Here is a 14,201-nt window from a genome sequence, read left to right as displayed (position 1 = left end):
AATGAAGTACCCCTTTCCACAGTCTCACAAAACACAAAAATATGGCAATAATATAGCCAACCAAACCACATCAAAAATACATTTACATGATTTTTCGATTTTATTAAAACGACAATAAATTTAGCAAACACAGTTGACAGTTGTCAGTCACGTAGGTGCGATCCAAGGTGGCTTTGCTGCGAGGGAGGCAGTGTGAGAGAAAAAAAACATCTTGCACCTCTCTTCTCAAGAGAGGACTACTGCAATTGCAAGCAAACATTTTAGTGTTTTTTCCTTCCAAAATGTAAACTTATAACTCTCCCACAGGCTGAATAAATATACCTATATAAATATATATAAATTTTATGGTGCTTTGTATTCATTTCGGATTTTTATATTTTCTGGTTTTCTTTTTCCTCTTCAAATTTGGGAGCCTGAAACAAAAGATATGTTCCAAAAACCTTTACGGCTTAATTTTTCTTTTAGCACAAGTAAGTAGAGGAACGTAGGCAACATGTATAAAATGACATGATGCAGTGGGTTGGTTTTCCTCCTACCTCAGTTTTTTTTGCCACCAGCTGCCACTGGTATATACACTCACCGAGCACTTTATTAGGAACATACATACAACATGGAGATACGGGTCAGGAGCTTCAGTTAATGTTCACATCAACCATCAGAATGGAGAAAAAATTGATTTAAATGACTATGACCGTGGAAGAGAGGGTGATTTGAGTATCTCAAACTGCTGATTTCTTGGGATTTTTACACACTAGTCCCTGGAGTTTGCAAATGGTGCAAAAAACTAAAATACAGTGAGCAGCAGTTCTGCAGACAGGAACGCCTCGTTAATCAGCGACATCAGAGGAGAATAGCCAGACCATTCTTTTGTTCAGACCACAGGTTTTGGTGGGATTTACAGTACTGTGTAGGAGTCTTAGACACCCTAGACTTTATTATATTTACGTTTCTTTTTTTGTGTGTGTTAGTATAAAAGAACACATTTGAGATTTCCAAATATTCATTTTCCAAAAGATTTTATTTTACAGAGACATTTTTGTATTTAATTTTAAAAAGTAACATTACTGTAAGCAATTGGCTACTTTTTACATAAAAACTTGATCAAGCCTCTCTGAGATCAGAAGCAAGGAGCCAACCAAATTCTGCAGAAGAACTGTGGCAAGTTCTCCAACATGCTTGGAACAACCTCCCTGCTGATTGTATTATAGAACTGCAGGACAGTGTTGGCTATCTCAGAGAAGTGATGCGGTTTTAACGCCGAAGGGTGGTCACAAAAAATATTGATTTGATTCAGTTTTTAACTATTCTGCCAAATTACTAAAATGTAGTGTAAAATGTATAGTATGTTTATTTAGGACCTTTCACTGAATTCTTTTTGAAAGAATCCTATCTGTACAGAATGTTATACAGGTGCCTAAGACTTTTGCACAGTACTGTAAGTCTGGAGACCGAGATGGCCATTGCAGAACATGGATGTTTTCACTTCACTATTTCTGTGGATTTTGATGTACATTGCTTGAAAAAATTAAGGGAACACTTAAGGGATCAGATCTTGATGAACAATTTATTCAAGTTGAAAATCTTTACTGATGTACATTGTATAATTTGTTGAGAACAAAACGATTTAAATCACAGGCTGATCCAACTTGTGTGAATTGCATCACAGCAACTCATAATGTGACTCAGTAGTGTTTATTGCCCCCGTGTGCCTGTAAGCACTCCCGACAACGTCTGGACATGCTCCTGATGAGTCAGCGGATGGTGTCCTGGGGGGATCTTCTCCCAGACCTGGATCAGGGTATCACTGAGCTCCTGGACAGTCTGTGGCAATCGGTCTGAGGATTTCATCCCGGTACCTAACAGCAGTCAGGGTACCGTTGGCTATGACAAGGAGGTCTGTGCGACCCTCCAAGGATATGCCTACCCAGACCATCACCGCCAAACTGCTGGATGATGTTACAGGCAGCATAACGTTCACCTGTCACATGTGCTCAGTGTGAACCTGCTCTCATCTGTGAAGAGAACAGGGCACCAATGTTGGACCTGCTAATTCTGATGGTCTCGCGAATGCCAATCCAGCTGCACGGTGCTAGGCTGAGCACAGATCCACTAGAGGACATCGGGCCACCCACATGGAGTCTGTTTCTGACAGTTTGGTCAGAAATATGCACACCAGTAGCCTGCTTGAGGTCATTTTGTAGGGCTCTGGCAGTGCTCTGCTCGGGCGGCCTGAAGAGAAGTGGTTAAGGTAAATGACTGGGACACGCAAGGTTGGTGGTTCTAATCCCTGGGCCCTTGAGCAAGCAAAGCTCTCCTTGTGTAACGGCCGGTCTCTAAGTTATCTAGCCAAATTTGTCTGTCATTATTATCATGCATATCATCCTTCCCGGATTGCGAAATGTCAAATTTGTTTTTGTGGCTCATATCCAACAAATTTGGCAATTAAAAATAGGGAAGCGGGCCATTATTATATAGGCTATTTGTTTGTAGACTAAATAAAACCAGCATGACTGAGCACGGCAGCTACCATTATTTCAGTAGCCTACGTAAACATGCATGGATGAATTTGTACAACCAAATTTCCAAATTACATATTTATTACCAATAAAATTGTTACTCATGTTACAGTGGGAAATAATTGTTTTTAAATATGAATACTGAATATTGGAAAACGATAGGCCTCACTCACATAGGCCTATGATGCACCATATTGGCTAGACTATGTTTCACTAATCTACAGAAATGTTTCTGAATTTGCGTATGTGAGATGGAACTGACAATTGGCAAGAACATAATTATGTTACAGCACAAGGTGTTCAAATTGGACAATTGTGACTCTGGGATTACAGTAAATAGTTATGTTTGGATCAAAGTGAAAATTGTCTGGAGGTGAACAGCAACTTCTACTGTATCCTACTATGCAACTTGTGCTTGAAACTTACAAGCCATTTTGTAGCTTTAAATGACCTGCTCACGTCAGATCTGTCATTGGCTATGGGAATATGTGTGGGCTCGGAAAACAATTAACGATTATGATAGGGCTGTTTCTTTAACACAGGACGTAGACTTTTATGACGACGAAGCAGAAAAGCGTGTCCCAATTTTCTTCACTCCCACTCGGTCACTCCACTCCTTTGCTCTACATACTTCCGCTGTAGTGGAGGAGTGGAATAAAGGAGGATGGAGTGAAAGATAATGAGACGCAGACAGAGTAAAGGCGGCGTTATTGTCCTGAAATGCGGAAACGACTTCCTAGTAGTACTTTTAGTACGTTTCAAGTTATCCAAGTTTTTCATGCGCGTTTACATTTCAACGCAAACTTTGCTACAGTGGTGAGAGGAAAAGTAGCACTCGTAGATATTTGTGGAATGTTTTACACTTACAACAGCTTTGCTTCCAATAATTTTGCATGCAAAATCCACAATGACTGACTGATCTGCGAACATTGGGCTGTGTTCCTGCATATGGGCTGGACTGGGTGGATCTGCGTCACCCCGAGTCAGTTCTTGCCACGCATTCACTCATGCTGGATCGTTCACTCTAAAACAATGGGTTTTGCAGTCCGTTTATTTTTATGTTTACATGTGTGCATATTCTTTGTAGATTTTACCGTTACTAACGAAACCAAGGACGAAGTTAAAATTGAGGTTATATATATGCCCGAGAACTGCATAAAGAAGAGCAAAAGGGGAGATTTAATGAATGCTCATTATGATGGATTCCTTGCAAAAGACGGTTCACAATTCTACTGCAGGTAAGAACAACTTAACAGGACCGGCCTGCGAATTCGGAATAATGTTGGCAAAATGTTAAGAGGAAAGTAGGCTTTGTTTCACGGTTTGCAGTAGTTTCTGCGCGTGGGTACAGAGCCCTCGCTCACCAGCTGAATATAAGGCTACCAAATCAACAATGTAATTTGAACACCTATTCTTATTGTTGCATTGATCAGTTTGTTATATTCTTTCAGTCGTACAGAAAAGGATGGACATCCCAAGTGGTTTGTTTTAGGTGTTGGACAAGTGATCAAAGGTCTAGACATTGGAATGGATGGCATGTGTGCTGGTGAGAAAAGAAAATTAATAATTCCTCCCTCATTGGGATATGGACAACAAGGCAATGGTACGTATTGAGGAACCAGCTCATTTTGGATATTAAATATGCTTCTCCTGCCGTTGTAAAGCATGGGGTATGACACACTGCTAACCTCTAACCAGATAGCTTACCTTACATCCAAATAAAAGTCTTTGGAAGCATGTTTATTAATAAATGAACCGGACTGCTTCAGTTCACTAAGAGACATGGCACAATGCATGCACTAACCAAGCAAGTTTCCCCCCCTGCAGTTTCTGAAGAAATGGTTCCAGTACTCGAACATCATAGCATGTAAGCATGTTGGGAGAAGGTTGATGTGGTGTTATGAAGCTGTACAAAAGCATCTTTGGAGCTGAGCAAGTCATGTGAGGTTATAACTCAGACCTAGAGAAATGATCTTTGAACTATATTGGCTTTTAACCTGAATTTCAGCAGTCAGCAGAGACATGCGACACATTACACAACTAGGGAATAGTGAGAAAACAAAATGCTGTTATGAATAATCCTTGGGGATGTGAATGCGAATCATGGACATACAGTAAGTTACATACAACATGAAGACTGAAGACAAAGTATAACAATATCCTACTGGTAGGTTTATATTGGATAAGGACAGATTTCATATATTTGATGAATTAGCAAATCCATAGTTTGAAGAATTAACTGGACAGTATATAATTTCTCTGTTTGACAAGTTATTTTCAACAGAACACAATTTCTTTACCCATTGCAGATTGGACTGGTTGCAATTGGTGGCTATTTGTTAAGAGAATTAAATTACAAAGTTGAGTGGTTTAATTTAATCAATTCTGTTGTAACACCTAGTTTGTCCACTAGATGTCCTACTATTACTTTGAGTAAACTAATAGATTTTGTTATTCATAGACATCTGAGGATTTGTCTTAAATTCAAATCTTGTCTTAAATTCAACCATCTGTCTCAAAAATATATGACAAATATATATTCATTCTAATTATTAGAAATTAAATTAAGTATTGACCTGGAGAATGTTATATTGAAGGAACACTACACAATCGGAGTGTAAAAATGGACTTGAAAATAAATGTGCTGAGAAGATTTAGTGTCTTGTTGTAATTGTCTATATTCCAAAGATATTGCAATTTCTCCAGTCACATTTATGAACTGAATGATTGTTTCACTCATGGCTTGAAATTAGGCTAACAACCCCTAGTTGGTGGACAAATACAGTAGCAACTTGATTATTTCTCTGGGCTGTAGTTATAATACACATACTTGCGTGTGCACACACGGTGGTTAAACTGTTCTGTTGACTTGGAAAATTGTAGCATGCATTCCCTTGTTCCTGCATGCAAGTTCATTTTGAAGATAACTTTAATGAAAAAGAAGAGAGAACTGATGACCCCGATGACAAATCCTGATTTTGCCATGGCTATATTGACTGTATGATTTCAGTTATAATTGTCTTTAGAAGTTAAGAAAATGTCATGTTTTTTCCCCCTTGAAAATACAGAGAAAGTTCCTCCTAATTCGACATTGATGTTTGAGATTGAGCTATACTCAGTATCTAGAGGACCACGCAGCATGGAGGCCTTCATGGAAATGGACCTAGATAAGGACCGAGCCCTTTCTAAGACTGAGGTATACCATTCTTATTCATAAGCCCTGAAAAATGTCCTACATTTACCACTTACCAAGCACTTTATTAGGAATATTTTGACTTTATTAAACCTACTTATTCATGCGAGTATCTAATCAGCCAATTGTGTGGCAGCAGTGCAATGTATACAATCATGTAGATATGGGTCAGGAGCTTCAGTTAATGTTCACATTAATCATCAGAATTGGGAGGGTGGTTTGAGTATCTCAGAAACTTCTGATCTCCTGGGATTTTATCACACTAGTCTCAAGAGTTTGCAAAGAATGGTGCAAAATACAAAACAAAAAATCCAGTGAGCAGCAATTCTGCAGACAGAAACACCTTGTTAATCAGAGAATGGCCAGACTGGTCAAAGCTAACAAGAAGGTGACACTACGCAAACGCAAATAACCACACATTACAACAATGTTATGCGGAACAGAATCTCTGAACACACTACGCATCATAACTCTAAGTGGATAGGCTACAACAGTCGAAGACTAAAAAATTTGTGTGTGTTCACTGAGTGTATCTTGACTATATACCACAAATCTGTTTAAACTTTTAAGATTCTTATATGATAAAATGATGCACATTAGTTTGCCATGCTAATGTCCTCTTTTACCAACTCTTAGGTGAGGAAGTCCCTGATGGCCGAGTATGAGAAAGGTGGTACTCGGCGTGATGACTCATTTTATGATGCCATTATTGCGGACATATTCCGCACCAGTGACCACAATGGGGATGGAATGATATCCACAAAGGAGTACAATGTTTACGAACATGATGAGCTCTAGTAGCCACCAGTAGCCACTGATTCACCTGAGCTGATGCATCTGTAATATGAACGCACACTGATGAAGACTTTTTATATGAATATTTCAAATGGCAGATTCAAATAGTTTTGTGAAATAAATAACACTGAAACAAACCATGCTTTGTATGGTTTATTTGCAGATATTCCCAGCAGTACAGCATAGTTTGCATAGTTGTTGAAAATGGTACATACAATTTGTCATGTAATTCCATTAAAGACCTGGCACTGACTACTTCAGAAGAGACCTGGATATGTCATTGTCTGAATATGTACTTGATAAAATGTAAGTGTAGATATTGCCCCACTAAAATTATTGCCAACCTTGATGAGGAAAAAAAGGCTGTATATGACACCAATGACTATGCTTAAAGTGACACTGCATAATCTAGCTGCAGAAAGATATTGATTAGAGTACTCTTGTTCAGACTTCAGCTTACAACATGATTCTGCCTCCTTTTTAAACTGACTAGATGTGTGCTGCTTTCTGAAAACAGCTGTACCTATTGTGTCATTCAATTCTGTTTTGAGTTGAGAGGTGTCTTTATTTGTAAAACCTGTGCATAATTGTAATGTTCAGCTGGCAAACCTGTGAATGAATGTGGCTCAGATAAACATCCAAGTCTTTGGCCCTTTTTGTGACTACAGCATCAGTAGAAAGACACTTGTGCATTTGGGGCTGTTTTACATCTACTGTTCCTTAACTGTGATTAAGGTTGGTGGAAATATGTCCAGCAAGTACCAAGATAGACCCTTACAAAGGGTGTACAATGTACTAAAAACAAAGGTGACCTTTTTTTAGATATGTAATTTCTTTGAGCAATTGTATTAGCATAAAATAATATAACTTTCCTTTTTTGAGTACACAGAATACCTCATTACCTCGTTTGTTTTTTTGGTGGCAATAATTTCAGTGGGCATATTATAAAATGCATAGTTAAATGATTTAGGTTTTTTAAAATTACAAATATTGGGGGAAATTTATATATGTCACAATTGTATTATCACTCCTGTACAGCACAGCTTTCTGCAGTAAATGTACATGTGACCGTATATCATTTATATCAAATTGATGGAAAACAAACCCCCAGAAAAACTTTAGCTTTTCTGGTAATAACCCAATGCTCTATTACATTTTTGAAATTGTGAATTATTTACTCACATTGCACTCAAGCAAATCTAACAGATGCTGCTAGCATGACATGTTCACATGGGGAGGGGAATTGAGCTGCAGCTGAAGCTAGGAATCCTTTGTGTTACGTTGCTTTTTTACGAATACATTGAGCCATCTACTTTCCATAAGAGCAACTGAACACAATCAGACTTTGAGATGTGGCAACACAATGCAGTCCATGTAAGGAACCAATGCTGATTTACCTCATAGTTTTATGCCACAGATCAAAGCATGGTACAACATGCAACCTGACATACTTCTGTCCATTCGAGGAACATTCAAGACAGCCATACACCGTCTCACGTCTCTGATGACCCATTCCACATAGTGCACAGGGGCCTTTTGGAATGTTATGGTTAAGTAGATTTTCCCGGGTGTGAGATCCCTCTCTGAGGTAACTGGTGGAGATGTCAGTCATACTTGCTGCCTTCTCATAATAGTCTGCCGTGGTGAAATCATCCATGTACATGTCTGAATGTGTGAGTTCTTCAAACGTTCGGTCATCTTGTCATGCAAAAAAAAAAATTATACTGTCAGTCAAATGAGCCAAATTTTAGTGCACACTGCATTATCAAAATGTAAGCACACATTCGACAAAAGGTTTTTTTTTACAATTCAGGAAATGATGGATGGCACAAGTAAAAATACATCAAACCTGCTCTGAAGGGATTTCCATAAACAATGCCCGACAGAAATCTCCGCAACCTCCCCATGGAGAACCGTCCAATGAAGCCACCAAGCTGCTCCCGGATTTGTTCTTTCTCAAAGCCGCCCAGTGTCTCAGATGTGACGCATATATCTATAAAGACAGTAATCCCCCATCAGGTACAACCACTGTTTTGACTTTAAGAATGTATTAATTACGTGATGTTGCTAATAGTGGTGTGAGGTCACGTGTCTTTCATGTGTTCATATTTGCATGCTAATTTTTTATGTTGCACGGAGTCAAAGGCAGCTGTAATAAGAAATATGACCCTGAAAAGGGTACGGTGATGTCACGATTCAAGTGGGACCAAGGTCCACTGCAGATTGCATTTTTTCTATATCTGTATGCAGCAGAACGCACTTTTTTAAGCCAAAAAGATATTTCATAAATGTTGAAATAATGGCATGGATTAAAATGTTTCATTATAAAGTAGGCATACAAACATGTTTACAGCTTAAACAAAAAAAGAAAGTTTGTTCTATGGTGTAATTACCCTTTAAATGGGCAATATAGATTAATGGTTTAGCCCTGTGGTTCCCAAAATCGGTCCTGGGGGCCCCCCGTGTATGTTTAATTAGCTGCTTCATGTTTCGAGGGATTGCATAAACCACATGTCAGAAAAGGCTATGCATGCCATGAAGTATAACATTCCCAAATTAGCACTAGATTGCAAATAATTACATAAACATACATAATGTTTTTGATCAAATCAAGACTGAGGTTGATTATTGTTTTATTTCATTAATTATTAACACCATACAGGTCTGGCTTTTTATTATTTTCTTTGTCTGCTATTTATTTATTTTTAAATCACCTTCCTGATGGTTAGTTTTAGTCGGCAGGTGTCCACACTTTCACCAATTAGGAGCATATTAATTCAACTCAGGCTTTAATTTGATCATTTAACAATAGCACAATAAGCACAATATGAATTTGGGAATTTTATTCTTCATGGCATGCATAGCTATATCTGACATAATGTGGTATACATAACCCCTCTAAACATGAAGTACCTAATTAAGCCAGATGAACTACATGTTAAAGATTAGAGATTGCAATTATGGTTGGAATGAAAACCAGCATACATCGGGGGCCCCAGGACCGAGTTTGGGAACCACTGGTTCAGCCGAAATATTTTTTGTGACATTTCCAGTATACTGTCTTGACTACTGTATTCAGAATCTAGGAAATAGAAATGTTGCAAAAAAACAAAACAAGAACAGAAAGAACAAAAAGGGATACATTTATTTTCATGATCAGTTTATAATGGTAACATTGCCTCACCAAGACGACCATCCAATCGGATAAAAAGTTCAAATATACTGAATGCTATAGTTGTGTGAGCTGGAATGACTATAGCTTTGTCACGGCCTTTGGGGTTGCGTCCATCATCAATCTGAAACTGGGGAGAAAAAAGAAATAAGAAAAGGCCTTGTGAGACAAGAAAGCATTTGCAACCCAAGCTCTCATTAGTTTAGGACTTATATATAAAATAAATGTGTATTTACCCTCATGGTTCTCCCATGCATCCCTGCATGTACAGTGAGAGAACACTGCCGGGTTGTGCGAATACTCTCCATGACAACACATAGAACAGCCCTCCCACTCCCCTTGGACTGGCGGATTAGACAGTGGTCTAGATCCACCTTCCTGAAGTCAGAAAGGTGCCTACTGTGTTAAGTTCTTTGAGCTGCAGATAACATTTGATTAAATAGAAGATGACTACAGAAGAACCACATCACAAGGCTTTTTGACTAGTATATTAATTCATTTGAAATGTCACTATTAGTATGGCACAAGTAGGAAAAGTAGCTTAATCATGTGTTGGGGTATCTAAATTTGTGAACAGACTGCTACCTTGAGGTAAGTTCCCTCAGTAATGTGGGAACCTCCACTTCATGCTTTGTCACAATTCCAAAGGAGGCTTTGACAGCAACAGAGTCCGATCCAGTGATGTTGACACCAACATCATTCACAAAATGATTCCCCAAACGCCCATTCAGGGAGACATCAGACTTATCTTCATAGTTCAGCAGCTGGTAGGAAGAAACACCTAGTTGGAATAGAAATTTTAAGTTCATATGTTGCATCAATATTCTTAATCAAATGGCAGTACATATGACTTTACCAAAGAAGAAAATGTATTTTATACCATTGGCCTGGCACCATACTTCAGTACAATTTGAACAGATTCAGAGGTTGATCAACTGGCTGGGACATTTGCATATAGGCATTTAGCTAATCTTGTTATCCAGAGCAGCTTACATAAATGCATACATACAAGTTTAGACAATGGGAAAACTTAGATTTATCAAGGCCACAGCAGATGTTTGCTACAGATAAGGAATGCAAGACAACCAGTTTTTATGAGTTATTTAGCGAGAATTAAAAGACTTAGCTGGCTACAGCAGTTACAAAGTCCTAACTGACAGGGTTCCCAAACTTTTGCACAGGGTCCTTTTCCTTTTTTTATTTTTATTTTTTTATTATTTTCAAACTGTAAATTTTAAAGCAAGACTACTTTTCATTTTAAGAAATGTCATGTTTAACATTTAGAGGTCAGGTTCACTTCTGTTCACTTAGATATTGTAACTGTAAAAGGCTTTTTTGACAAGGAGTGCCAAAATTTTTGCACACTACTGTGTAGAATATAAAATAGGATCAATTCCTTCATTGAACACACCCTCTGCTATGTGGTTTTTGATGTCTGCAGAAATATTCACTCAGAGGAATGATTTCTTCCAAGGCCTTCAAATGCAGTCTTAGATTTAGACTTACCCTGTGTCTACACAGCGATCGGCTTGGTTGATGGTTTGCTCAAAGGTACTAGGCTGAGGGAGTTACCTTATGCAGCCACAAGAGAAATAATGGCATAACAGTGTATAAAATATGTATTTTTGCCATATAGCTTCAATCGCTTCCTTAGTGCAGGTATATAAATAGTTCTTGTCCTACAGCCTAGTATTTTCAATAATGTGAGAATGCAGCTCAAATCCTGTATGAAAAGCAAGCTATTATTCAGTAGGTAGTTTTGTGCTTCAGTTGGGGTTTGATCATTCCAGTTTTTAATTTGCCTTTGTGTAGGCTATGTTTCCATGGATAATATTATTTCTGTTAAAACATTGAGGCATAATTCATAGGCCTATTCCAGAAAAAAGCTAACTTTCAAGAATGTAGAAAGTTGTAGCCGTTATTTACAAAGGCAATCCCATTTCAGTGCCGAAAATGATTCAAACTCCACAGATTCTAGCTACCTCGCAGCATTGCTTCATCAGCTGCTTTAGGACATTAAGTATGTCACTTGGATCATTTTTGCAACCCCAATCAAATGTGTTGTGACAGGTCTGTAGCCACTCATTTTACAATACTGTGCAGAACTCTTGGGCACCCTAGACTTTATTATATATATGTTTATTTTTGTGTGTGTTAGTATAAAAGAACACATTTGAGAATCCCAATATTCATTTTCCAAAAGATTTAATTTTACAGAGACATTTTTCTATTTAATTGAAAAAAGTAACATATTACTGTAAGCAATTGACTACTTTTTACATAGAAACATGATCAAGGCTGTCTGAGATCAGAAGCAAGGAGCCAACCAAACTATTTAGGACCTTTCATTTAATTATTTTTGAAAGAATCTTATCTGTACAGAATGTTATACAGGTGCCTAAGACTTTTGCACAGTACCCGTATATTAAAATCAGTAAACAAAATCAATCATTTTTCAATTTCTGTTTCTAAAATTAATATCAAATAACTTATTTCCTTGTTTTTTAATTTCGGTTTCTGAAATGGAAAATGAATGGGCAAAATGTACACAGATCCCATGTCCTCTGTTGGTCAATGAAAGGTTGTTCCAATAGCGAAAGCAACGGGTCCATGACCGGTCCCCACAGCACCCCCCGCATACCTCCCCCTTCACCCCAGCCTGACCGCCATTGGTTCTGAAAGCTCCCCACCTTAAGCTTGCAGCTTTGAATGGCGTTTATAAATTCTGAAACAGCCAACCTTAATTTAAACACTTGTGCAACAACCTTAACTTAACACGAGGTTAGCTGAAATAAACACCAGCATGCACAGGGGTCCCTAAGGACTGATTTTGAGAACCAATGGGTAGAGTTTCAAATTTAGTACAGGCAAGTAAACTCATGCAAAATGCATTGGGTTTACTTACACTGGGTGAGTCAAATGCACTTTACATAAATTTGTTTTCAAACTGCTCTGGGAGGCCATTTTGTTTTATCAAGCAAGTGTATTTTTGAATAAAGGTAGTGTTTACAGTTTTAGACCAATTGAGCTACTGGTTCATGAGAAAACTGAATGTTTTAACACATTTACCACCATATATCACCAATAAACTGCTAATTTGCAATACCTTCCTTAAATTCTCACATTCATTCAAAGCTGAAAACATGTTTGTTCTACATGAATAATGATATATTGATACTAATAATGAAAAATAATACCCCAGTAATAAAAATAAGGAAAACAAAAAACACAATGGAGATTAGAGAATCCATGGTACTTGCACCACTACTAATCAAATCCAAGACAAAAACAGTTAAGTTTTTAACCCCAGAAAGAAGCTACTTGGTTTCTAAACATACCTGCTGTTATTTCCTTTTCTCCTACAAGTATGTCTTTTAAAGAGAAGGGGGTGGAAGCGTACTTGGTTTTCTTCCAGAAGTGTGCCTTCTTTTTCTTGGTGACAAGGCTTAGTGGCTGATATCGATCAGCTTCACTCAAACTAGGGACGGGAATAAGTCTCCCAGTATCTCCTACCTGCTTCACAAAGTTCTTAGTGGCTGCAGCAAACATCCTGCAGAAGATGGTACGTTAATTCAATTCTATAACTGCATTCTGAGATTCTGTAGTTTGATCCAATGGTTTTTTGGTCTTGCTTCGCAGATGATAATCCACGCACACAAGAACCAGCAGCAATATCAGCTAACTGAATTGAGACTTGCCACACCACACCACTACTTAAAAAAAAAAAAAAACCATGCTGAATTATTGATTAATACTGTAAGTGGATATAGGGCAGATACAGCAGAGTGGCAGCATGTGACAGTTTCCCACTGCCTTGTTTATTCTCGTTTTGTCCAATGAATAGCGCTTTGTACCTGTAGCTTCAGCCATTACCCCCTAACTTTAAGCATTACTTTAAAATATGTACTTGTCTGTCAAAGCTATGGCTCAGAACAAAAGAAGGTGCCATCACTAATGTAGCAAAAGATGCAGTGTCATATTTCAGAAACATCTAGTTTTTTTCTATATGGGAATATTTAGACCAGCAGTACACAAGTACACATTTTTTTTCAAGAGACATATTTGCAAAACATCATTTTCTTCCATAAAACTATTATGAATGTACAATAAGGCTACTATTAATATGTTATTAGGAATGAAAAGTGCAATACCTCATTTATAATTACCTTGTGGTTACAATGACAGTGCTGATGTGCATTATGACAATACGTTTCTAACGGTGTAGTTTGTTAGGCTTGCAGTATTTTTTTATCTGCATAGCGAATCCGTAGCATTTTCTATAAACACACTGAGACGTTGTGCTTCAGCAAAAACAGTTCTTGAGATTTTATGCCAAAAAAGGTTGACATTTTAGAACAAAAAATGTTTGCGATGCCTATGTCTACATAGACTTCCTTTAGAAGAATTCAAAGGAATCTCTTGTCAGAGTGAATATTACTGAGGAAGACATAATCTTGACTCCACAATGGAAATACATTCTGAAAATATTGTATTATTAGTCAGTATGCTATAAATAAGGAGTCAG

At 37.8% G+C, this 14,201-nt stretch overlaps 2 protein-coding genes across 5 annotated transcripts; one reads left to right on the top strand and one right to left on the bottom strand.

The window, feature by feature from the left end:
* Positions 1-3,117: 3,117 nt before the first annotated feature.
* On the top strand, positions 3,118-7,141 carry fkbp7 (FKBP prolyl isomerase 7). Of its 4 annotated transcripts, none has more exons than XM_061235742.1 (5): positions 3,118-3,267; positions 3,604-3,754; positions 3,968-4,119; positions 5,585-5,712; positions 6,346-7,141. In XM_061235742.1, exons 1-5 carry the CDS (start codon positions 3,237-3,239, stop codon positions 6,505-6,507), a joined length of 624 nt encoding a protein of 207 aa, XP_061091726.1. In that variant the 5' UTR covers positions 3,118-3,236; the 3' UTR covers positions 6,508-7,141. The 4 variants fall into 4 exon arrangements, with proteins under 4 accessions (XP_061091726.1, XP_061091727.1, XP_061091725.1 ...); XM_061235743.1 differs by having other exon boundaries at positions 3,193-3,332; XM_061235741.1 differs by lacking the exon at positions 3,118-3,267 and adding an exon at positions 3,351-3,498.
* A 756-nt stretch (positions 7,142-7,897) lies between these two features.
* pjvk (pejvakin) lies at positions 7,898-13,225 on the bottom strand. Its single transcript, XM_061233405.1, is given in 6 exon segments — positions 7,898-8,228; positions 8,404-8,497; positions 9,689-9,806; positions 9,913-10,054; positions 10,262-10,457; positions 13,015-13,225. Coding segments are annotated over 6 exon segments (1,092 nt in total).
* Between the last annotated feature and the right edge of the window lie 976 nt (positions 13,226-14,201).

Source organism: Conger conger, chromosome 3 (assembly GCF_963514075.1).
Source record: "Conger conger chromosome 3, fConCon1.1, whole genome shotgun sequence".
NCBI lineage: Eukaryota > Metazoa > Chordata > Actinopteri > Anguilliformes > Congridae > Conger > Conger conger.
Note: the sequence above shows the minus strand (reverse complement) of the source record. Positions and strands in the feature narration are given on the sequence as shown.